The sequence below is a fragment of the Oreochromis niloticus genome, linkage group LG23 (genome assembly GCF_001858045.2).
Source record: "Oreochromis niloticus isolate F11D_XX linkage group LG23, O_niloticus_UMD_NMBU, whole genome shotgun sequence".
Lineage (NCBI taxonomy): Eukaryota > Metazoa > Chordata > Actinopteri > Cichliformes > Cichlidae > Oreochromis > Oreochromis niloticus.
Window position 1 is genome coordinate 42,504,293 of NC_031986.2, and position 24,500 is coordinate 42,528,792.

The following is a 24,500-nucleotide window of genomic DNA, read 5'->3' on the forward strand; positions in this document are numbered from 1 at the left end:
AATTATGCCAGATCATTTCAAATTTCATGTTGGAATTTGAGGCGTTATGGAGCCTCTCCCCTACTGGCAGAGTGTTGCTGTGAGTCACTGAAATAAGCATTGCATTAAAGTTCAATTTTGGGCAATTTTCAAGAATGCAAATGTGTGTTTGTGTGAGTCTGTGTCTGTAGTAGCACAGTACCTGCATGAGACAGCAGCCTTCTCCTTTAGCGCTGACGAAAAGGCCTGTGGGGATACTGGGGATCTGAAAAAAGGGGAGAGAGAGGAGAAACAAAGAGAGTCAGGGGGGGCAGGGAGAGGTGAATGAGTCATTTATCAAGTGAATGAGTGCTGTAGGCTGCTACACTGCCACTTGTGGTTCCCTGGCTACTAACCAGCAGGCCTTAATTGCCCCAATTAAGATGACACTACTAATCACAGTGGAGGAATATGCCTGGCAGAGAGAACCTACTGAACTCTCACCTGAACCACTCCAGCTGGCTGATGGAGCCCTTTGCCTCACACACACGCACACACACACACACACACGCACACACACACACACACACACACACAGAGTAGTGCTGACCTGACACCACAGTGCTCTGGCCAAGGTAGTTCATGCCCAAGCTGTCAAGTTTGTAATAAATCCAGTTATTAAATCAACAGACCAACAAGGTGCTTTTGGGAAATCCGGCCCAGTTAAGCCTGGTATGGTTTGGCAGTATCAAAAGGTCCTGGCTACCGCACAGCTGAACACGGAAACGGGGATTAATGTTTAATACCGGTGTGTGGCTCTGGTACATAACTGCTCATCAATCACAGCTCCTAAACTGCATTAAAGTGCAGCGGGTTCTCTTAAGGAGGATTTACCACCTCAAGTACTGGTAATGATTAAGGGATTTCATTTTGATAAAGCGCTGCTTAGATATTGCAGGGTTCGTCCTTTGCTGCTCCCACATGAGGATAGCTTGTTTATTGTCAGAAGGATTCACCACCGAGTGGGTGTTGTGTGTGTGACCACGCTAGCCTAAACTAGATGTGTGTATATCCTGCTGTGTGGTACATGTGCGTAAGGACAACTTCTTCATTTTCCTTCATGACCTGTGTGCAAAAACGCTGAACAGCCTTGACATTAAACTAGACCACGTATTCAGGTTACCTTGGCACTCTGGAGGAGCTTCTTGTTGTCCCTATTGAGTTCAAAGGTCTCCTGGAAGTCAAGGTTGGTGGAGGCCAGTGAGATAGTGAGGTTTACCCCTCCGACATAAGACAGGATGGCATACTCCGACAAAGCATGCAGAGCCACACATGTGTCCTGGCACAGGGGGTTTTCAAGAAGCACCAAGTTAACAAGTTATACTTTATCTTTAGTAGCAACTGTCCATAACACTGAAAGACAGTTTGTTGTCATTTATTATTTATAATTAATTTAATCTACAACAAAATACAGAAAAGAAAAACAGAGGTACCTGTGTGGAGGAGAAGCCACCCAAGGCATTCCTTTGCTGGGAGAGCCATTTGACGACGGGTAGGGCAGATGCCACATCCCCCAGCAGCGTGTAGGTCAAAAGACCATACGCAGTCATCTCCACTTCTGCTGATACCACTACAAATAAAAACTGATTTTAAAGGGCAGCATTTCGACTCTTAGCTTTGTTATCAAGAACTAAAAAACTCAGTCAGTGCTATATTGCTGGTGTTAACAATAAGAATCAAAGTTGCAATTTTCTCAGTGTGTTTTTATTGACAGAGGCTAATTCAAAGCTAGTGTATAGTACTGTGCTGTCACCACCTTTGCATTATATTACACAGGCAGGAGCTATTCTGTAGATGTACAATATACCTGACTGAGCGAGGCCATCACTGAAGCCCATGAAAGTGTCTTCATCTGTCATTGTGCTCCCAGTTAAACTCCAGTGGGTTAGTCCATCTATAAAGACAAACCAGGTAAAACAGACAGGTAGGGGTAACGACTCACCGCTCCTTCCATCAATCTCCTTTCATAAAAACTAAAAGAAAACATCCACACCAGAATGGGGGATGGTGCCAGCCCAAAGACAAAGCGAAAAAAGCAAAATTCAACACATTAGCTCACTGTGGGCTCACTAACTATGCTAGATATTTCATGGATCATTATCCTGATTATCCTTTTGCTACCCCACCCTATGCCTTTACTGTACCTGGGGAATAAAATTATTGCTATCAAGGAAGAGCCCCACTCCCCCTGACGCCTGCAACGTTGTTAAATCTGCCAAACTTGCAGAACGTTTCAGGCAAGAGGAAGACAAGGAAATGGCCAAAGGAAATCAACAATAAGATAAGACAGACAAGGGGAAAGGGAGGGGTGGAGCAAACTGCTGCTGAATACTGCAGCAGCTGGTTTTAAAGTAGCTGCTCTCCTATAGTTTGGGCCTGACTGCTTGTTCAAATTGTGAGCAGGAAGCTGTAAATATAAACCAGTAATAATTTTGTTTTGCTACAAAGATTTGACCAAAGAAGATCTAAATCTCTACATTTTAATGTGCAATATTGTCGTGGAAAAAAAAAAAAAATACTTGATTCAGTTTTCCTGGTTAAGTTCTGACTTAAAATACTACTACTACTAACAGTATTGCTCATAGTGGTACCTTGTGTGATAGCCATGTGGTTGAGGCGGCGCAAGGCCAGCGGGGCATAAGGACTGCGTAGCAGTGCCAAGGCATACGCAGACAGAGCGGTAGTGTAAGGATCATCAGCAGTGTATGTGTTTGCTTCCAGAAAGTCCTTGGCTTTAGCCACTGCCACTTTCTCTTCCTGGACCAGACAAGAAAGACCACAGGGCAAACACAGATGAACGTGTGATCAAACGTTTACAAAATGTGGCAGAGAGACATTTTTCTAGAATCTGTAAAAATGTTCTACTCAGTGTCATATTGGCAGAAATATTTGTATGCCTTGATACAAGCACATTTCATATCTCATAGCTGATGGTCCGCTGTGAATGGGCCAAGCAGAATTTTATATTTCACATTTAATGTGCTGTTAACATTGCGACAAAGTCTCTATAGTTTACGTTGCAAATAACAGAGTGGGTTATAGTGATTTGGTCTGTTTGTGCAATTCTATATCCCAGGATCATCAGATATAGCTTTTACTTATTGTAACTACTGCTACACTTTTAATCCCGTGTCCCCAACGCAAACACATGCACACAAAATCATCATCAACCTAATTTTTTTTAGAGGCTGCTCTGTCCAAAAACACGACAGTAGTTATTGAATAAACACTCATTTTAGCCATTAAAAAGTTGAGAGTGACTTTCATCTCATGCAGATGTGACCTTCCCTCTCATCCATGCGATGATAGGCCTCCAGAGCCACTCACTGTAATTGCAGCAGTCATCTTTTAATTAAGTGAAATTGAAGGTGGGGGGAGGGGGGGGGGGGGGTACTGCTTTGAAGTGAAGGATACCTTTTTGGTTTTTATCAGTTGTAAAAGCACAGATTCTCAGAAGAAACCTTCTGGGAGAGATAGGAGAGGAAGGGGGGGAGAGACAGATGGATGGAGAGGAGCCAGGCGGAGGAAATGCTAAATAAAGAGTCAACTATCTGGACGATTGGTGAGCAAAGACAAAAACAATCTGAGGTTTGGAGGCTTTCATGTTTAAGGAATTTCCAGCACACGCTGAGGACGATCATAGAAGACTCTTTTCCTAACTTTTCCATTTCTTTTAGTGAATACTGATGTTTATTTATCGAGGGCGGCTTCTAGTAGGAGAATAAAGAAAAAGCAAGGTGGAAAAAAAAGAGCAAAGCGGAGGGACAAAGGGAAAAAACAGATGGCAGAAAGAGAGCAATGCAACAGAGGTGTCTTTCATGGGAATCAAATGTCTCTGCACATCAGCCTGAAACTTTTGAAGTACTCCTAAACATGATAAGACGGTACATTAGCAGCACTGGGGCATAACAAATTTGAGTAGGCGGACTGCCAACACATCCATCTTCACAACTATGAGGAATGCAGCGATACGTCCGCACACGACCCAGGCTGGGAGGAAGGACTTTAGGAGTATAGGGCAGGTATGTTTTATTAAGTAAAGCACCTCACTTTGAGACTAGAATTTTACACCACTGCGTTGATTTTACGTGACGTATTTGTCAAAATGGGAGACTTTTGCATGTTTTAGTGGGTTTGTTTAGGCCTGCCTAATTCAACGCTATTTCGTTTGCCTCTGAGGAGCAACTGTGAAGCAAGAGGAATAAATAGTCTGCAGTGTCATTCAGTGTTGCTGGCCTGCTTACCTCTGTGGTAATCCCTGTCTCCAACAGAGCTGCTACCACATAAGCTGTAAGTGAAATCTTCCCATGGATTCCTCCCTGTGGTCAAAACCAGACATGTTTTCACTTAATAACATCTCAGCTCTCATTTCACTGCAGTATAAATATTGTTAAACTTTAAATGTATTCATCAGTCCAGAAATCCTTTAGCTAAGAAGTCTGACACCAGGTTCATGCTGTAAATTTATGTGATTATTGCCCTCTCAATCAATGCCATTATCCATCTTGTCTATCCAATCTACTTCTTACACCCGTTCCTGCTTTGCAAGCACAGAAAATTAAACATCTGTCACCTCACATCTATGTAGACACAGCCCTACCTGCAGGTCCTTGTTGAGGATGCGTCCCATAGCGGGGAAGGAGCCGTCGTCTCCCTGATGCTTGATGAGCCAAGACTTGGCTGCATGAAGCTCATCGGGGTCAATGTAGATGAATCCTCGAGACTCGGCAAAGGACTTCAGCACAAATGCTGTCAACCTTAGAGGAAGGACAGATGGAGGTGAGAGATAGGGGGGAAAAAGACGGGTAAGGGAAAGGAAAAGAAGATATCAAAGATCTCTGACAACATATGGAATCACTATTTCAGTGGACTGAGAAGTTTTTCCACACTCTTTCTATCTGTCAACAAATGGGAAGAGGGGCTGATAGAGACGTCCATAAACGTTGGGATGTTGTTTTCCAAGACGACTGGTATGTATAGATGGAGCTGATGAAATGGAAAAAAGCAAGGAAGCAAGGAGGGGAGCAGATGGGTGCGGCAGGGTTTGATCAGTGCTACAGGATGTGGCAGCTGTGCTCTTGGGAATGTGAAATTGCACACGGGCCAATCAAGTATGTTTCTGGTTGTGATTCGAAGATTCCCCGAAAGCATTCCGAAACTTACACAAACATGAATATCAGGAACGAAGGTTGGGAATCCGGTTGGCCCGCGAGTGCAACTGAGAGTTTAAGAGCTGTGGTTTTAGTGGGCCACAGTGGAGAAGAACCAGGGGAGAAATGGAGAAAGGCTAAGGTCAGCCCTGGGGGACACGGCTGAGCTAATAAACATACACGCATCCATAAACAACAGACCTCCCGGTACTGGTAGAAAACAGCAGTCTCTGGCCAACAACTGCTCAGTGACAGCAAGACATTCCATTACAGCACCCCTTTACCAAAAGAGCCTTACAGGATGAGGTAAGCTGTGTACAACAAAGAGAGAAATAACGGAATAAACAAACAGGTCACACTCTAGTTTCTCAACGCAGCTTGTAAGTGAGATCACACTCCAAGAAAAGAGTACCAGAGGGGATGAACTGGAAAAAAAAGATCTTTGCACTCATAAACCAAAAACATTAAATCTTCCGTGGTTGGAACCTGGATTATTCCTCCCCAGAGACAAAACTAGGGCTGAAGCCACAAGTCCGTTGGAATTTTTATAATGTTAAGTGATATTGTGTCACTGACTTTAAATGTTAGGCTTCGGGGAAAGGTACTGGAAAATGTAAATATGATTTAGCTTGGAGAAGGAAGGAAGCACTAGACAAGCTCACTTCCACCACTCACCCCACGACTAAGGTCACCATCTCACCACTCTCGCCTTCACTTATTGTTTCTCCCGTTTTCTGACTCCACACATCCAAATCCCTCTATGAGCTACACTCATCCAGCCCCGTGCTTCAAAGGGCAGAGCTAAAGGACTTTTCCGAGACAATACATGGGTGTGCTCCATGATAAAGCTGAGGTTGACAAGCTTTAAGGAGAATTTTACGAGGTGGATTCAGAGAAAGTGTTTATCGTTACTTTAATGAGCCTGGATTCACTATATATCGTATAGTTAACACAGTAAATGGCTTTACTTTAAAACATATTTTACAACACATCTGCAAATAGAAGGCAAGCGACAACACAAACACTGACATACAGGTTTGGCACAGGAATGGAAACAGATATTAAGTTAATACAGCAGTGCGTATCAGTTCTTTTAATCTCAGGTATTCAGCCAGTAACCCTGCTAATGCTGTCAGATCAATCTTTGGGTCGAGACACAAATGACATGCCAGCCTCAACATGTAGAGCCAAGAACTAAACCCTATTATTAAGGATAATTATATAAGGAAGAAGCACACAAGTTTTTAAAGCACATTTTGATTTACTACAACTTTGCTTTATTCTTTTAGCTAAAATTAAAGAATACATGACAATTTGAAGGCTTATTGCAGTTTGCAAGACAGCCTTCACTCTGAAGTTTTATTTACTGTCTGCCTGGAATATTAAAAATATTGTGCAGGGGGAACGTAAAAATCTTGTAATTGTATCCGAATAGTGAATTCATACCTCTAGTTTGAAATGAAGTTCAAGGCTTCAATTACTTTTAGGGTCACATTAGGAATTAAGTGAGGGGAAACTTATGTTGTCAGTGAACGGGCTTCACATCTTAAATTGAAGACAATCTAGAAGTACTTTAAAGTACAATATCACCAGGTGCTGGCTTAAAAGAACAAAACAAAACAGGAATCTCTGCCTCCAATAGACCCCAAATGAAAATGAGTCAACCTCTCTCATTAAATAGTAAGTCTGTAAATTGGTTCCACAATTCCGTATGATGTCATTAGCTAAATCCACTTCATATGATTCAGTGTGCTGGTGATCATCTTGAAATTAATTCCAAAATGAAGCAAACATCAGGCCTGAAAGGAGGTATTTTTAGGGGCGTGGTTGGCTTAAAAGACATGCCTGGTCGAGAGTGACTGACAAGGCAATTTTGGCATTAAGCACAATGTGAACACATTAGCTATGCACCCCAGTCAGGATCAAGTGTCACTCGTCTGCTCTAGCTCCCTTCCCATATTTGGAAGATCCTGGCTCCAACCAGAGGAGATGGTGCGGACCATTAAGCGAATCTCCAGGCCAGGGATGTCAAAGTCATTTTACATTGTGGGCCGCATACAAACCACTTTGATGTGGGTCGGATCAGTGAAACTCTCCTTTCTGTCAGTGTATAGAGGTTAAACTGCACATTTAATCCTGGAGATATCTTAATATAAGAAAAAGAAGTGCAAATTCAATTGTATGTCTCAGTTTTTCTGTATGATAAAGAAATTCTGCTTGAAGTAAATGAAAAATATCTGTCAGCACAACTCTTTGGGGTAAGAATTTGAAAAAGGAAATGTGTAAAATTAGAGAAAAAGATGTGGCTGCTCATTGCCCAGATGTCTGTTAATTCTAAGGAATGCCCTATTTATTGTTTTAACTGTGGACACACTGTAAAAAACTGAAATTTCTATAGGAGAACTTTTCGGTCCTTTAATTGTTAACTATTACTTAATTACTTCAGCGTAGTAAAAATGGCCATGGGGAATGTCTTTATCATTAGAAAAAAAAAATTCTGAAAGTTAAGATAAAAGTCGAAAATTTAGGCCCTACTTTACATTTTCCAAAGCTGTCAAGTGGGCCGGATTGGAGTCTTTACCGAGCTGATTCTGGTCGCCGGGCTTTATTTTTGACAGCCCTGCACTCAGCTTAAACTCAGCTCCAGTGCGAATGAATGGGTGAAGTCATCACTTGCTTCTTCTATCTCTATATTTTTGTATTTGCAAAATATTGGTCTTTTAATTCTTATCACCATAAGAACGAAAGAGGTAAAGGTCAGAAACACATCTCATAATTTCTTTCTTTGCCAGTGTTTCTCTACTTTTGCACAACATCAAGTCAGCGAACGTTCAGCCCAGTTTGTGAACTGTTAACGGCCTTGGCATCAGAGATAATTAGCGCTACACACCTAACCATTATTGCCAGCCCTTGTCATTCTGCTCTGTATTTTCATTAAACCCTGTCAATTTCCATACTGACACATTTTAACATCCTGGGATACATTAACACTGCATTACAGCTGCTTTTAAGCAGGCAGTAAAGCAGTGCTCTGCTCATGAACCCTGAGTCTGAAGCAAAAGCTGGGCTTGTTTTGGATGCAAACATGTTGTTGATGGATTCATAAAGTGTCTGATGCAGTTTTACTGAATGTTCACCATCTGTGTTGTGCCCACAGCCCACACTTGTTACCCTGGGTGCCAAGGAAAACTCCAAACCGCTGCTGGTTACATCCTCATATCCTCTCACAGTCATCAGGGGAAGAGTTCAAGCTTTCAGCAGCGGTTTAATATTACCAATTACACCCAGGTAGTGAGTCATAAGGAGACATGCACCATTTCTATTTTCTAGACCATGTCAAAAAAAGGTAAAACCTTTTTGGTAAAGTGGCTCCAGACAACTTATAACACTGTCTCCAATAGTGGCATTAAGAGCTTGTCTGTGGGGCCAAAGCAGCATGGGTCCACTCAGTGCTACGGATATGAACCCTGATTAATTGCAAATAAATCTTGACAACTTTGCCTACCTCAGGGATCCAATTATGCAGTTTGTTTATGATTCTCTGTCATTTATGTAACCTGCTGTTTCACGGTGTTAGCTCTATTAAATATCACAATACCCACCTCAGTTCATAAATCAACCAGAGGTATGTACATTCTGCGTGGGCCTCAAAATACAAGCAGTGGAGCTCCCCATTGAGACAACCGAATCGAGTTTTATAAATATTAACATGGTTGTCTGCCTGCCTGCCTCCAGGCAGTGTAAACATGAAATAAACACTCGAAAGGGAAAAACTCAGAGATTTAAACATACCAACAGGAATAGATTAATATGAGCACAGCGTACGAAGGTTTTGATAAAAACTTTACTGCTTTGGCCGGCAACCTATGTCCCACTGAAAGCTGAGGAATGTGGCTACAGCCAAGCATAGCTTAGATGGTATGTGTTGTGCACATTTCAGCAACTACACCTACAGCTACTTACCACATGCTGCCAGAGGAATCCCTCTCTCCGAAAGCACTGTAAGAGCCATCCCGCCGCTTGTAGGTCAGCTGTCTCTGGTAGCCTGGATGAGAAGAGAGTACTGTAAGAAAGGTTGGTTCCTAAGAACACGCAGAAATTATGTACATCTTTTTCAGGTTTGTTGATAAATCTCTAGGTGGATGTATTTTTTTATTTTTTATCCACCACTGCAGAAATGTGCACAGGATAAAAGTAATGTGCAGGAGAAGCACCACCATGTAAACTAGCCCATGTGAGCCTGGAAGATCAGGCAGACCAGAATCAACGCAGTGAAACTAAACACGGTATATTAAAAGGTAGCCAAAAAATTCAAATACATTTCAAAAATATAACATTTGTGGTTTTCGTGTATCCCGGAAATTCTCTTTTGGCATTGATTTCTGATTCTTCACCCAGCTCTGTTGTGCATAGTGTGCTGCGACTAAATAAATGAAGGAAAACAGAACGTTTGCTCGGACATGCCCCCGATGTTCTTACATATGCAGTCAAGTGGTTTCACTTGCAACTATGCAATGAAGCAAACTGTGCAAAGATGTTCTGGTGCTTGCCTCCAAGAGGGTGAATCCAGCATAGTTTTCAGGTCTTAAACAACACAAACGAACAAAAAAAAACAGCCCACAATATAATAATTTACCAATATTCGAACATTTGTTCCTGTACCTAAGACAGTAGACACTTGGTAGCTGAATTTCCACTTTGTTTGAGGGTCAGCCCCAATGTCAAAGACAAACTCTTGAATTTACATATATATGCAGGGTGGCCTGTCCTTGTGTGGCACAATAATGAAGCCTATTGACATTTATTAAAGTTGAAGTTTTCCTTTTATAAGAGGGAAGACTAATCTTGATAACTCTGAATAACATCATCAACCTTTATGTTTCAGTTTACGATTCGAGTTTTGAATCCCAGCCAGTCCGAGGCTCCGCTGCCAAAAAGCTTTTTGTCTGATAAATGAACTCTGTTATTCAAGGTAAACTATATTCTTGTTGATTGCAGACAGCCCAATTTTGGTGCATAACTTTAAGAAAACAACAAACAGTTAGAAATCATTCCTTTCTTTGAGCATGACGCCACTTTGCGCAGCTTCATGCCAGAAAGGATTTGACTTGTTGAGATTCATGACACACTCTTGAAGAACTTAAATAACTTCCTTGTTCCTGTGTTTAAAGTGCTGGTAGCTAACTGGGTTTACATCGGCGGGTATTTGGGAGGGCACAAATTTCAGAATCTGTGGTACTGAAAGTAATCCATATGTTTAAGAATCACCATATTGGTGTTACTGAGTTAACTCAGCATCTTGTTAATATATTATTTATCTTAAATACTCTGATGACAGCTCAAGCACATTTGGACATGAAAAAATAATTCTAAAGAGACCATCAGAGCTTGTCTTAGCGAGGAGGTCATATTTAACCTACGAGGAAAAGAAAGTAATCCAAGGAAGCAATTCGTTAGGATTCAGTTTCTTTACCTTGAAGTAAGTAGTCAGTTGCTTCATTTTCAACCTCAGGGCTGAGCTGCCTGGTCTTCTGCAGATACTTCAAAACAAAGACGTTGGGGGCAAAGTGGATCATGTTCTGCTCACCACACCCAAAGGGGAGCCTCAAGAGCTTGTCCAGGTTATGTAAAGTTGGCCCCATAACATCACCTGATATTAGAGCAAGATACACAAACACTCTTCACTTACTGACACTGCTAAATGTGCCGTATATTAGTTACATTCACTTGAGGATTGCATGATCTAAAATAGTTTTTTCCAGATGTAAATGACAGTATTGAGGAAGTAATAATAGTATATGCAATGTATAAGCATCCAACCAGAAAATAGTTTACCAATCATAAATGCAGTAGCTCTTTCTGATCCAGGCACCATGTTTTGTGGGACTCCAAGTGTGAAAGCCTCATTGTGGTTGTCATCAGAGTCTTCCTTCCTCCAAATCTTGAACTCCCCTACTGAGCCCCAGCCTGTAGAAAAGCCTATGTGTCGCACCTGGATGGAAAAAAAGTATTTTTACAGAAATGATCTCTAAAGATATTTCCTGGAGTTGTAACAAAGATGTCATCAAAGTGTCAAACCTGTCCTGTGAATTGGCCTGCCCATTGCAGGATGACCGATTCATTGGTTGGATGTAAACCATGGCCCACCTGGAAGGAACGCAGGAATAATTATTTGTAATTATTATTCTGCATTTGCTTGAAATGTTTCATTATTTTTGCCCCATAATAGACGATACCAACAAAAACATTGGCACAGATTAGACCCAAGACAGCTGACAGATAATCTGTTACTGAAACTATGCTCCAAGAACTCAGCTCCCTCCTCACCCCTTTATTGTTTGACTGCATCTGCGAGCCTCACTCACTCATAAGTGGGTTCTCTTGCTACTTAAAGGAAGACACAACATCCATCCAGACGATCAGGAGATGGAAAAGGTCCCAAATCCACAGTGGGCACTGCCTGGATGGTACCCATTCAAACTGAATAAAATAAAATATTTCCACTAGTGTGTTACAAAGCTGGTGCCCTCCTGGTTAACCACCAACCAACCAGCCAAAACATCAGGGAAGTTTTTAGAAAATGGATACAGGAAGTAGAAAAGAAACCCCCCTCTCTTTTCTCACAAGCAATAGCGCCAACACACTGCATGCAAGTTTAATAAAGCTACAAGTTAACCCAATGCTATTTCAATTTGCTCTCATTGTCCCATTGTCACAGCAGAAAACTCTGCGTTGAGCTTAGAGTTGGATACCAACTTGCGGTCAACTCAAATAATGGTATTATCATAGACATGCTGGCTGTTTGAATCAGTGTTTTTAAGACTGTCACTGCTACATATGGAGGTACAAAGTGAAAATTCTTAGCCATGGCTTTGACTTCTCTCATAGCATATATAAATATAAAAAAACCCCATATGAACATGCTAACAGTGTTAAAGAGTTTAATTTTTATGGGAGAGGGTTTGTGAACCTACTGGTACAGTTCCTTTCCAGCTGGTCCTTCTTCCAGCTGTTGGTGATGCCATTGTGATTCATGCACCTCCCACAGATAATCCCAAAAACAAACACTCAGACAGACCCATGCAGAGCACACTTGCTCTCCGGTATAAGAGTTTAATTTCATAATCACATTACACCATAAGACCATGAAACTCATCCATTTCCCAACGCTATTGGTGTTGAAGAAAATAAACCTATTCCCAAAGTACTTTGGGAAGTAATATGCGGCTTTTTAATTACTGCCTTTGGTGAATGGTGCAAGTCTAATTAATGCTGTGGCTGGAGCCGGGAAGTGGTGTGCCAGCCATTGACTGCCATGCAAGTCCTTGGCCATGGATCATTGACTGCCCTCAGTGTCCCCTGTTAAGTGTGAGTTCACCCAGAGGCACACCAGTAAAAACGGCGCCAGCTCTCCTAACACACAGACCCCATGGCCTGCCGCACTTCTTTTTGTGTCAGAGCATCCGAGCACAACCTCGAAGCAAGTATGCCGTACATTTGGAAGTGTTACATCCATGATTCCTTTCTCTTCTTACCTGTACCACGCCTCCCTTCCAACTGATCCAAAAGCTGCGGAACTCATCCCAAGACAGGATCCCTGGCGTAGGGACGCTGACAAGAGGCTCGCCCATTTTGCCCACGGAAATCCAGGAACGAGTGTTCTGCCTGCCCCCGAGTACGATCTCCAGCATCTCTGCGCTGTCGTGGGGACTGGCAGAGAGGGCAAAATGGGCATCGTTGTGTGTCTTTACTGCCACCTGGAACTGGTTCATCCTGCTTGGCTTTTTCACATACTGATACTCATATTTGTTGGGGGTAGAAATATGAATCCTCTCTGAAAAATGAAATGCAAAATAAACTTGAACTTTGTAAAGTTTAAGGTGTATTCTCATTATGCTGTATCAATTAAAAATTATTTACACTGACCATTTGGACAGAAGAAAACACTGTAGGTGTATTCTCTGGGCAGGCCTTCTGGCTGTAAACAGGATGGCAGCAAGAGAAAACAAGATGCAGAAAAACATCACAGAAAGACACAAAACAAACAATAAAAAAGTAGTTCTTCCTTATTAAAAGATTAAAGGATAAAATAAATATTAAAGGAAAATCTCAGCTTTCTTACCTCAACCAGGACAGTCCTACGGACATAGTCTTGGCCTTGGATCATGTCGTTACTTATTTTGCCTATCTGGAATCCATCTGAACAGCAGCCTGGTTCACTAAAGGCAATGGCACGAGCTGTGAAGGCAGTACAGAACAAAAATCAGCTTAAGATTTTGTTTTTGTTGAGAGCATATGTAGCTCCAAAATTTGCAATTCACCATTATCAGTTCCTTTACAGATATTAAAGTTACCATGCTATGTGCACTGACGCACTGCCATACCATAACAGACAGTGGCTTGAGCAGTGGCTCTCTTCTTTAGCCAGGGAAATGTGGCATAGTGAGCCTGTTCCCGTCTGTACTTCTGTAAGTCTATTTGGGATACTTTTTTTTTCTAATTACCTTAATTAGTTCTTAGTGAGATGATCAGCAGTCAAATAAATATGTTTTGCAAAATTTCCAGACATCGAAATACATTAGACAAGACAAGCATATCTGTAAAAGGATTCCCAGTTCTCTTGCTGGGGAGCCCACTGGAAATGTGGCCCTGTGCCAATTGTGTCTCTTTGTGTGTGTGTAGTGAGAAGGAAACACAAGGGGCTAGTGGACTAGGAGTGGGGCCATGGGGGGCCCATTGACCGCCAGTGACCTGCAAACTCATCAACATGCCACTGAGTGTCACAGTGCAGCTCTGGTTACTCCCCCACTGCTGGCCTGCTTTGTTTTCACATGCGCTCCGGAGGGGACTATTTGTAACCTGGGTGGGTGACCAGATCACACACACGGCTCCTTGGCCAGCAACGCTTTCCTCAGTCATAGGCTCGCCTTTTTGTGTGGAATCACACTGAGTGGACCAAAGTCCTGATGAAAGCCTGCTATTGCTTTTAAGTGCCACGCCACTAAAGAATGCAAATAAGGCCATTTCCATGAGTCAGCACAAATCAGTCTTGCATTATTCACATTAGCATCAAAACCTTGCATCATTCTTTTTTTCTAAAGAATGGCTGATCTAGAGAATGGGAACTTTATGGCACTGTCAGGTCTATGCTTTTATAGTACTGGTAACACAATCACCATCCATGAGCATGCACTGCTGCAGAGACGCTTCTCCACAGTTGGAAGAAGTGAAAAATTGCCCTCTGACTTTGCCCTGTGGCTCAGATATACATGTCTCAACAAAATAATTATGGCTTCCTAATTAAAATATTTCTGCCACTTTATCAACGTAGTACTTCAAATAAAATAATAAGCGAGTTTTATGAATTTGACTGAGCTCTGTGGGTACCTGTGATGTTAACTGATCCCAGCTCAGTGAACGACAATACAATATTTGTAGGAGCAGCCTCTCCAGGAGCAACACACTTCTTCCTGGTGAGATGAAGCTTTCCAGGATGGCCAACAAACTTGATGCCCTCTGGAACCGACACTTTTAAATGAACCTGCGAGTGGAGAGGAGAAGAAGAGACAAATCAGAGAAAAGCGATCTCCTGTGACAGCCTATAATGACATCATATCTGTTAGGCACGCCCCTCCCTCATATAGCGTGCTTCATCAAAGCTCTGAAAGCAAGGGCGAATTTTTTAAATCACACTGTGAATTTTCCATGCTGACTGACTCATGCTTCTCAAACTCCCTGAAGGATTAAGTTCCACTCATCGTCCAATTTTCACAGGGCTCAGTAATGCAGAAGGATCTTTTAACTGTTCTTTATCCGCATGCCACAAGTCATAAATAACTGAGCAGAAAATATAGGAATCACATGTTGCTGGGGTGGACATCAAAGGATGGGCTATTCTGGTTTGCATATTCACCTAACATGACATCAGGGCAACACACGCACAGGCCATTTAACAGGCTCATCTGCAAACATCATGATGTCATCCGTATGGCGTGCAGGATGGACCCATTTAAGGCCAGGACAGAGCTTAGAGGGCTCTTCGAAGTAAGTGCTGAAACAAACATACTAGGCTAATCTCTTTATCGTCACATTACAAACCTATACTTACTTTGGAATCTCCAATTCGTCTGCACTCCTGGGCCTACCGAAGAAGTTATTTCACTTGAAAATATTTGTTCTGCATGTGTATATAATATCGAACCAGTTCTGATACATGCAGAAATAATAATTTAAAGAAATAGATCAACACAGTTATTTGCATCTTATATTTTAATATTTCCTACCTGGATAATCCTCTGTGATTTATGGCATGTACCATTTTTAGTGCATAGTTATGAACAAAATGAAGCACTGGACAAATTCCAAGACGTATCCGGTCTGAACCACAAGCTCTGCATAAAGAGCCGCTGGAAGGAGGTGTTCTAAGGGGTCCTGAAGTGGTTTGAGAACTCATTTGTGTGTTTTGGCTGGTTTCATCCCGTTCCAAGATTCCCAAATCTCTATGACTATGGATTTTATCAGCTTATCGTTGACCTACTTCTGTCTAATAACTAAATGGAGCACCTACTTTATGCCTCATCTGACTGACAAACTTCCAGTTTCTTTTTTGATGATCCTTCTCTCTTTTCCTCTAAGAAACCTTTTGCTTAACCAAATGTGGGGTCTGATCATAGTGAGAGTTGTGAGCAGTCTGTCTGTCTACCTACGTCTTTTATTTAACTATCAAATTCAGATTACTGATATTTGCCTAGTGTGGTCTTTTAATTTTTATGGCTTGCAACATTATGGGTTGCTTTTCTTCACTTTAATAAAATTTCAATGTCATTTTTACTTATACACAACACGTTCCCACTCCCAAAGCGTAACATTTGACGCTAGGTGACAAATCGTCGGTATGTTATGCTTCCGGGCACCCAACACGTCCCTATATTACGAGATCGGAAAAATTCGGAAACATGAGAACCGTTTGGAATGAATCTACACATGTACGTTTATTTTATGGCTGGAACGTCTATTACCGCCGGACCGTCGTTCTACTGGATTTCATCCACACCCCAGCACGCAGCATAGGAATACCTCGGGACGTGACAAATCGTCGGTATATTACGCCTCGAGAGTGAGAACGGTCTGTTATACAGCACCAAATCACAGTTGTCTTAAGGTGCTTTATATTGTAAGTTAAAGACCCTACAATAATAGCGAGAAAACCCAACAACTCCTGTAAGGAAGCACTTGGCGACAGTAGGAAGGAAAAACTGCCTTTAAATAGGAAGAGACGTCTCAGTGACGTCATTGTGGTTCCTAACTTGATGTTGTAATAGACTCTTAGCAAGTTTAGATGGAGTCATTTTAGGATTAGTGTTAAAACTAACTTTTAAGAGTTTGCATAACATGTCATACCAACCTATAATTAGTGAAAATGTATTAAAATATATGTTCTTCCATGGTTTACAAGTCATAAATGATTAAAAAGCACAGATGTGACATGTCCTGTCTTAAAGAATATGATGTCAAGTTTGTACTTGAAGGCAGCTGCTAGGAACTGATTTCAGAGACTTGTCCATCTGCCACATTAAGAAAACATCTTACCGCAGAGCAGGTAGACAGGTAGTTGTAGACGGTGAGGGGAACTTTGGTCTGCTCCCCTCTGATTAAGCTGTAGGGAAGCGTAAAGTCCACAAAGAAGCGCTTGAAGGTGCGAAGCTCTGCTCTCGTTCCTAAAGCCAACCCCTTCTGCTCGGACAGGGAAACAACTTCCGCCACCCATGTGGTGATCGAATCCGGCGCATCCAGGTGCAGTTCAGCTTCCCCAGTTTCAGAGCTGTTACGTGGAGATACAACAGCGGAATAAAATAATTCGAGCATATTTTCTTTTTAAGACAAGCTATTAAAATTCATCAACTACAAGGAAGAGCTTGATCAAAGGCTGGAGATTACTTTAATGTTAGCACCTGTGTCAACACCAACATCTGCACCACTACAGCAAACACTCTGAAATGGACGGTTCTAAGGGACGGTCAGGTGTTGACCCAATCTGTTTCTTTGAAAGAAATGAGCTGAAGTCATTATTGGCAGCGCTCACTGGATGTTGGTCTTGGCAAACTGTAACAGGGCACAATAAACTTCAAAAACTGCATGTACACCCTTCCTTTTGATCAAAGCCGTCCAAAATCCATTTTAATATACTTTTAAGGAAAAATCCGAGCTCTGCACTTCACAGGAAATTAGTGAGAGCTGAAGTCCCATCCAAGGGAATCAAGCATATGGAAATCTATGGGCATTTCATTTATATTGGCTAAAAATGAATGGAAGGAGCTCTTGAGAAAGTAAGAGTCTGTTCCAAGATTGAATGAGGCATTTCACACCCAGTGGGAGAAGTGGCGGATGCTGCTGCATGATGGAAGATCGGCCGTCTCGCATATAGCACTGCCTCGCACCTTTCCTCTCACAAATGTCTTCCAAGAGTCTGTCATGTTCACGTTTTCCTTTCCAGTACTCTCTTCTTACCCCTACTCTCCAAACTTTTTTCTTCCAGCTCTACTCTCGCCTTTCTTCTTCTACCTATATTCTGCTTTTCACATATTTCTCGCCTCCTTTTTGCTCTCTGTAAATGTTTTTCCTGTATTTTTTCATGTTATCATTTTTTTCCACATTTGCTCCTCTCTTTTCCATTTCTCTATTCTCTTAAGCACTAAATCACATAAAAGGATAGACAATCTGTTGCACCTGATATATCTAGCCAGAGGCAAGTAACGCAGACACGCAGACATGCACACATGCTCACACAAGACAAATATTATTTAAAGATTTAAATACCTGACGTTGAGGCAGTGCCACACCCAAGTCTCTGGGAAAAATGTACGCCTCCGCCTCTCTACTCTACAGCCAAAACACAAGAAGACATCAGTGAAAAAGCTTTAGCTAATAAAATAACAACATAATGGAAAAATATACTATTTAAAATTCCACAACGATAAGTCACATCATGTGTTTAAAGTTCGGCACTAAAATGAAAAGTATTTGTAGCACGGGGGAATGCACGCCTAACATATGAAATAAAACAAAGAGGGCGATCTTGATGTAATTATTATTCTGTTATGGGTTTGCGTTCAGATTCATGAAGTACATGCCCATATTACAGTGTGTGGTCCAGTGAAGGATTACAGTTAATCTTCTTCAACAATAATAACCCACTTTTTTCCCTCTGACATTAAAGAGGGTGGAGTAATACATACAAGTACACAAATTTAATGGTTTAAAAGAACCTCCAAAACAGACAAAGATCATCTGTTTTCATCAGTTAAAGAGCCAACATACACAATAACAACTGAATAACCTTGACTATGACATGATACCACACCCAAGTGGCTCACAGTTTGGCTTTTAATACCAATACAGTATGGTATTTGATAAGCTAGTTTCCTATAATTCAAGTTTTTAAAATTTATAATGTACTGTGTAAAAGTCTTGATCCACCCCTCATTCCTTTATATGTTGCCAGAAAACTGGCAAATTTAAATTTATGTGCAAAACACAATAATGTGTTTTGCACAAATGCATTTATTTGTATAGTTCTAACAAGGTTGAAGTCAATACCAAGTATGACCACCGCCTGAACTCTCTTGAATGAGCTTTCTACTGATTTCTTTAAGTATTTTTCAGGAATAGTTCTCCAGGCTTCTTAAAGGAAATTCAAAGCTCTTCTTTGGATGTTATTTGAATAACGCTGCTGCCAATCAGATACTTTCCAGCTGCACTGCATGGCAGATCAAAATCTGATGGTAGTTTTCCGCTTTCAGGATTCCATCACTTTTGACAAAATCCCCAAACCATGACAGAGCCTCTACCGTATTTTACAGAGGGCTGTAGACACTCACTGCTGCACCTCTCTCCTGACCTCCTCCATACATATTGACAACAATTTGAACAAAAAAAAAAAAAAAAAAATGGCAAATTTGGATTCGTCACTCCATGAGACCTGTTGCCAATGGTTTTTAGTCCAGTTCTTTGGCAAACCTCAGCCTTTCCCCCCCATTTCCCTTCCTTTACAATGGCTTCTTTGACAGCCACCCTTTAACAGAGATAAATTCTGATGAACAGCGAACAGTAGTGAACAGCAGATGGATCAATTGAAGGGCCAGATCAATCTCTTAGGTCCTGTGTCAGGTCTTTGTTGGATTTGTCCAATTTCCTCATTTTTTAAGGACATACTAGTTTTTGGCTTACAGCTCTTTAGGAATCACCTCAATGGTGCAAAAACGCTGACAAATAGAGACTTTTGTAGATTCAACAAAAAAAAATGAAGAAATTATTTGGTTTTGCAGCGGGCTGCTAGTAACAAAGTGTCTAACGATACAATTTAAAATGTTTTTTTTGCTAAGTTGCCCATTATGTGTAGACACAAGACTGGTTCATCCCTTGAGTTAGGGGCCCTTTTTATGCTTGAATGATTCAACAGAGTTAAGTGTCTTATAGACAATCATTTCCATGAAAAATGGTCATGGTCATGAAAATGAATGCAAAAGCAGCCAGTGTATAAAGAGAAACTTTAAAAGACCTTCAAAAAGCCTGGAGAACTATTTCTCAAAACCACTTTAAAAAAATGAAAAGTAAAATATAAAGAAACTTCGGCTGGTACAAGAAGAACTTTCATGCCATTTATGAAAACTTTGAATAATACAATTTGCACATTTTTAGGTATGAGATCATTAGAGTTTGCTGATGCCCAGTGGACAGCCTTGGACACCTATAAAGAACATCCTGTACCTGTTTGTGGGGCGGGAGGGCATAGCAGCCACCAAGGTAGAGGTGTGCGGTTGAAAGGCAGGAACAGCTTCATCTGTGTACATGCCCCCACTCTGCCGATGGTTTAAACTCACCATATCTGTCATCACAACCAGTCCCGTTTCCTGTATTAAATATATGGAGAAATAAACATCTGCACGCACTAGTACGATTACCTTTTAACCCAGTGACAGCACTAGCTGAGCTCTTTCACCAAGTGTATGTTCTCACTGTAAAAGCAAAGCGCGCATCCTTAGTGATGTCCCAGTGCCATGGAAACACAGAGGACCGCCTCCGTCTTTTTGCCGTCAGCCCAGGCCACCAGAAGTGTCCGTCATCTTTAGGAATGTTGAAAGCGTCTGAAACATCAAACTCTGCCAGCTCTTTAAACACCTGTACAGTGAATACCATATTTATATAAAGTTACAGTAAAAGTAGAGTTATTTACAAAAATACAGCAGGTAACATCTTAAAAACTACGATCTAAGAAAGTAATTTAAACCAGCTCTCTAATTCTATACTATAAAGCGATTTTAATTTACACAACGCTTTGATCGATTGTTTATTAAAGTGTAATATTACCATAATCTATAAATATGACCAACCTTTTCAGGACTCAGCTGAAAGTCGGGCTTTAGCAGGTAAAGACTCTTATCTACAGTGGCCACACAAACACAGGATCCCGTCTGAGCCCGAACACGCAGGGTCACCGAGTCCCCCGGCATGGACTCATTGGTTGACATAGAAATAGATACCTGCAATCCAAAACATGACACATAAGTACATTCTGCATAAACAAGGTGCATTTAACACATTTCCGCTCCGCAGAATTGTGAATTTGTAAGACTGTACGGTTATAAATTTACTGAAAAGGTTCATAGAGATGTCTTCAAATTGCTCACTTGAACATAAAACTTGAACCAGAAGACTGAATGTTTGCCTCATAAAAGAGAAAATCTGAAACATCTATCAAAACTATCAAAATGTCCTATCGATCAAACTATCAGCTAAAAAACTAAATAATTTCAGCACTAGTTGGCAGATCCTCAGTGGCATTCGGAATAACATCAGTCTGACAATTCTAAGCAGCAAACTTTGGAAAGATATGACTGAGAGTGGAAAACTACAGTCTTTGAAAGAGGGAGGGATAGCCAGAGTCAGCTTTCACACATCAGAACTATTTTTCACCAGCACAAAGTCACAAATTAACACCGTTAATCGGTTCCGCTGCCCTCCTTACACCATTCTGTAACCTGTCATCCTCTCCTGTCATGACCCCACCTATCTGCCTGCGGCCTGTGCGGCCGCTGTCTCATCCTGCCCTCACAACCCCCTCCTCCGGCACACATACGCACAACACACACACACACACACACACACTTAGTGTTGTAAGGGCATACCAGAGAGCTGTAAATACTTCAGGGAGTTAACTCCACCTAATGCAGGCAGGAACTGGGGATCTCTCCCAAGCCAACACAGCTGTTTGTTTACAGACATTACACTGTGGTGTAATGGTTGGTGCATGGATACTTAGGCTCAGCTCCAAAATGTATACAGAGAGTGCACCCTTTTCTCCGGCTTTTAATAAATAGCTATTTTAGCAGCAAAAAAACCCCAAACGAAACATGAAAACACAAACTTAATTTTGTATATCCAAAAACACTGGTGTTTGGGTAACAAGCATATGCAACTGTACCAACTGCAGTACTTTTCTCTGGATAAATTAAGTTATAATACAATGACAATAGTTCTGTTTCCAAACCTGGTTCTCAAACTCGGGCTCGACAGGGATTTGCAGACTGTCTGTGACACCCTCACCGTTTTCCCTCACATAGTAGACCAGCAGACGGCTGAGTGGTGCCATGCTGTGACTAACAGGAAAACGTAGGTAGGACACACAGCTGTCCATCTCAGTCTGGGAGGAAGAGCCTGCAACATCTGGCAGAGTGACAGGGTGACAGTGCTTTCTCCAAAACTATCTGGCATTCTGATGTCAAAGACCACTACGATTGAGAAGCTTGGACACTGATTTCCCAAGCACTACAACAATGAAAGGGAAAAAAGCTAATTCATCAAAGCATTATTCTGTGAAACTTTAGCTCTTAAAATTACCTGGGCGACAGTGAAGTTAGAGTTGTAATAAGAAGAAATGAGTACCAGAAGCAGAAGGAGGCAGGTGGGTGCTGTGAATGTTCTTGTCAAAGGTGACTGTGGCCCTTTTTCCTCTGTGGGAGGCTGTCAGGTTGGCTGCCTGTTGGCCTGATAGGACAATGTTCCCCCTGGATGCTACCTCGTAATGCAGGGTGAAGTTACAGGGACAAGTGGATTTGAGAGCCACTTCTGCCTCTTGTCCAACCTATACATGCAGACAGATATAAATATACTTCACAATCTGATGTTTTGAAACATGTTTAAATCATTGAAAGTTAAGCAAGAAACTCATACCATCGAAAAAGGTCACACCTACCTTGAGCGGGATGCTGGGACTTTGGATCTGGATGTGACACCTGCTAGGAGAGTACCAACTACTGATAGAAAGGTAGCTGGGCAAGTACTGGTTTCCAACTGTCCTGTCCTCAATGGATATCACCTTGGTCTTTGTCAAGAAAATACAGTTGGGATTAGCTTCAAATTACTTCTTGCATCACTCTGTTTATATTACGTGACAATAGGAAGTTCTGACCTCAAGCCAGACATACTGAGCAGCTGCAGGGATGGAAGGGATCTCAAAGGTGGCCTGACCGTCCTTGGAGATTAGTTCGCTGGTATAGACGTTGTCCTTCGGGGTCAGCTCTGCTTTAACGCGCACCTTCACCCCGTCAGCTGGGCTCCCATCAGGATAGGTGACCTCAATCTGCAAAGCAGAGGGAAAACGACTGAGTGTGCAAATGCAGACTCATTTGTGAATCAGTAATCTACATGGCTGAATACAGGCTTCATTTATCTTTAGCATTTAACTGACTAGCAGTTAAAGTTATGCTTTATTTAAAAAGCACAACAAATAAATATACTTTGAGCTCTTCTCAAAGCAAATGCCAGTGAGATGAAGATCCAAGCTGATTAATTCTCTTTCGTATTTCTTTTTTGTGGGCTCTCACCTTCCCTTTGTAAGGCAGACCAGGCTTGAACTGTTTGCGTGTCTCCTTGGAGTACTTGATGTCAATGAGCTGTTTATGGACTGGTGTGGAATCATCAAATGTGGTTTGCTTGCTTCCATCTACGCTGGTCACAGAAGCCCAAATGCTAACAGTCCCCCTGAAGTGATCAGCCACATCCAAGGGCATCATGTCTTTGACGCACAGACTGAAATTTGCAGAGCCTTTGATCTGACAACAGAAAAGATGTAATCAGGTATAGCAGGACATGTATAATTTTGGTGTCAGGGTTTGGAGCTTAACCTCTTAGATAATAACAATGATTTACAGTGTATGCATAAAACAGCAGCACTTTGAAGGAACTCAACAGACAAAACAACAATCAATCAACAACCCTGTTTCCATATCAGCTTGGAAGTCTCTAATAAATTCACAAAGCATGTAGAATAGGGATTAAATAAACTAACCTCCATAGTTTTTATGACAGGATGGCCCATCTCATGGCGGTAGTAGCCGACTCCATTCACCGTCATATTTACTGTCAACTTCCCAGTTACGGGTTTCCCAAAGGTATATCTGCATAAGAGTGACATGCCAGAGTGTAAAATTGATGATGTGGGTTTTTTTGTTTTATTGTAAATAAATATCACAATAATAAAAAACATTTATAACCTATTATAACTCCATAGTCACACTAAGGAGCCACAACACTAAAACCACCTGCTTACCACTGAGTAAGTCCCCTTCATTCTTTCAAAACTGCTCTGACTTGTGGGCCATGGAAGCAATACCTGCTGGGATGTCATGTGATGTATAGCACCAGGACAATGGCAGTGAACTCTGCGGACCAGGGTTGTTCTAGTGCACCCCATGGCTACTCTGTCATGCTGGTAGTTAAGTTTGGAGGTCGGGTCAACGCTTTGTGCGCTTTAATGTGTCCTTTAAGCTGATCCTGTGCAGTTTTTGATATGTGGCATATGAGAGCACACCCCCTAAAGGAGGAGGCTACTACCATGGGAAGATGTCCTGTTTTGCAAGAATGTTTAGCAGGCGCTGTGTGTCAAAGTCCGCACGTAAGTACCCACCGTTTCTCAGAAGAGCGCTGCACTGGAATGAGATTATGACTTCACCACAGTCAATGGTTTTTATGCTGTGGCTGATTAGTGTAAACAAAAAAAAAAAAGAAAACACTCCAAAAGTCCAGGTTAAAGTCTTGTTCCACTTTCATACAGCGCTGAATATTTAGTGACTTACCTGGCCCTGACTGTGGCCTGCTCACATAAGTTCAGATCACGGATGTAGCGCGGTGGATCAATCACCAACTCAAATTTGGGCGCCACTGAAAGAGAGGCAACACATTTTTTATTTTGAACTTTTTCTTGTGTTATATCATATACAGCAATAGCCTTGCTGTTTATTTATAATATATTATTTGACAACTACACACATGTTA

The 24,500-nt window shown here is 41.6% G+C and overlaps 1 protein-coding gene across 4 annotated transcripts in view; it reads right to left on the minus strand.

Moving 5' to 3' along the window:
* Positions 1 to 24,500, minus strand: part of cpamd8 (C3 and PZP like alpha-2-macroglobulin domain containing 8) — a 45,638-nt gene that overhangs the window by 12,813 nt on the left and 8,325 nt on the right. For all 4 annotated transcript variants that reach the window (XM_005479065.4, XM_019351796.2, XM_005479066.4 and 1 more), the window contains 27 exons: positions 24,302 to 24,386; positions 23,515 to 23,623; positions 23,051 to 23,278; positions 22,636 to 22,806; positions 22,420 to 22,548; positions 22,110 to 22,308; positions 21,715 to 21,890; positions 20,558 to 20,707; positions 20,184 to 20,345; positions 19,935 to 20,077; positions 17,985 to 18,047; positions 16,758 to 16,989; positions 14,556 to 14,709; positions 13,291 to 13,406; positions 13,095 to 13,146; positions 12,704 to 13,002; positions 11,247 to 11,315; positions 11,004 to 11,160; positions 10,642 to 10,818; positions 9,132 to 9,213; positions 4,619 to 4,775; positions 4,263 to 4,337; positions 2,610 to 2,775; positions 1,826 to 1,912; positions 1,452 to 1,588; positions 1,142 to 1,297; positions 182 to 244 (listed from right to left, as the gene is read on the minus strand). In XM_005479065.4, coding sequence (XP_005479122.1) covers positions 182 to 244; positions 1,142 to 1,297; positions 1,452 to 1,588; positions 1,826 to 1,912; positions 2,610 to 2,775; positions 4,263 to 4,337; positions 4,619 to 4,775; positions 9,132 to 9,213; positions 10,642 to 10,818; positions 11,004 to 11,160; positions 11,247 to 11,315; positions 12,704 to 13,002; positions 13,095 to 13,146; positions 13,291 to 13,406; positions 14,556 to 14,709; positions 16,758 to 16,989; positions 17,985 to 18,047; positions 19,935 to 20,077; positions 20,184 to 20,345; positions 20,558 to 20,707; positions 21,715 to 21,890; positions 22,110 to 22,308; positions 22,420 to 22,548; positions 22,636 to 22,806; positions 23,051 to 23,278; positions 23,515 to 23,623; positions 24,302 to 24,386 — 3,794 coding nt within the window. The remainder of the gene's footprint in view (positions 1 to 181; positions 245 to 1,141; positions 1,298 to 1,451; positions 1,589 to 1,825; positions 1,913 to 2,609; positions 2,776 to 4,262; positions 4,338 to 4,618; positions 4,776 to 9,131; positions 9,214 to 10,641; positions 10,819 to 11,003; positions 11,161 to 11,246; positions 11,316 to 12,703; positions 13,003 to 13,094; positions 13,147 to 13,290; positions 13,407 to 14,555; positions 14,710 to 16,757; positions 16,990 to 17,984; positions 18,048 to 19,934; positions 20,078 to 20,183; positions 20,346 to 20,557; positions 20,708 to 21,714; positions 21,891 to 22,109; positions 22,309 to 22,419; positions 22,549 to 22,635; positions 22,807 to 23,050; positions 23,279 to 23,514; positions 23,624 to 24,301; positions 24,387 to 24,500) is intronic.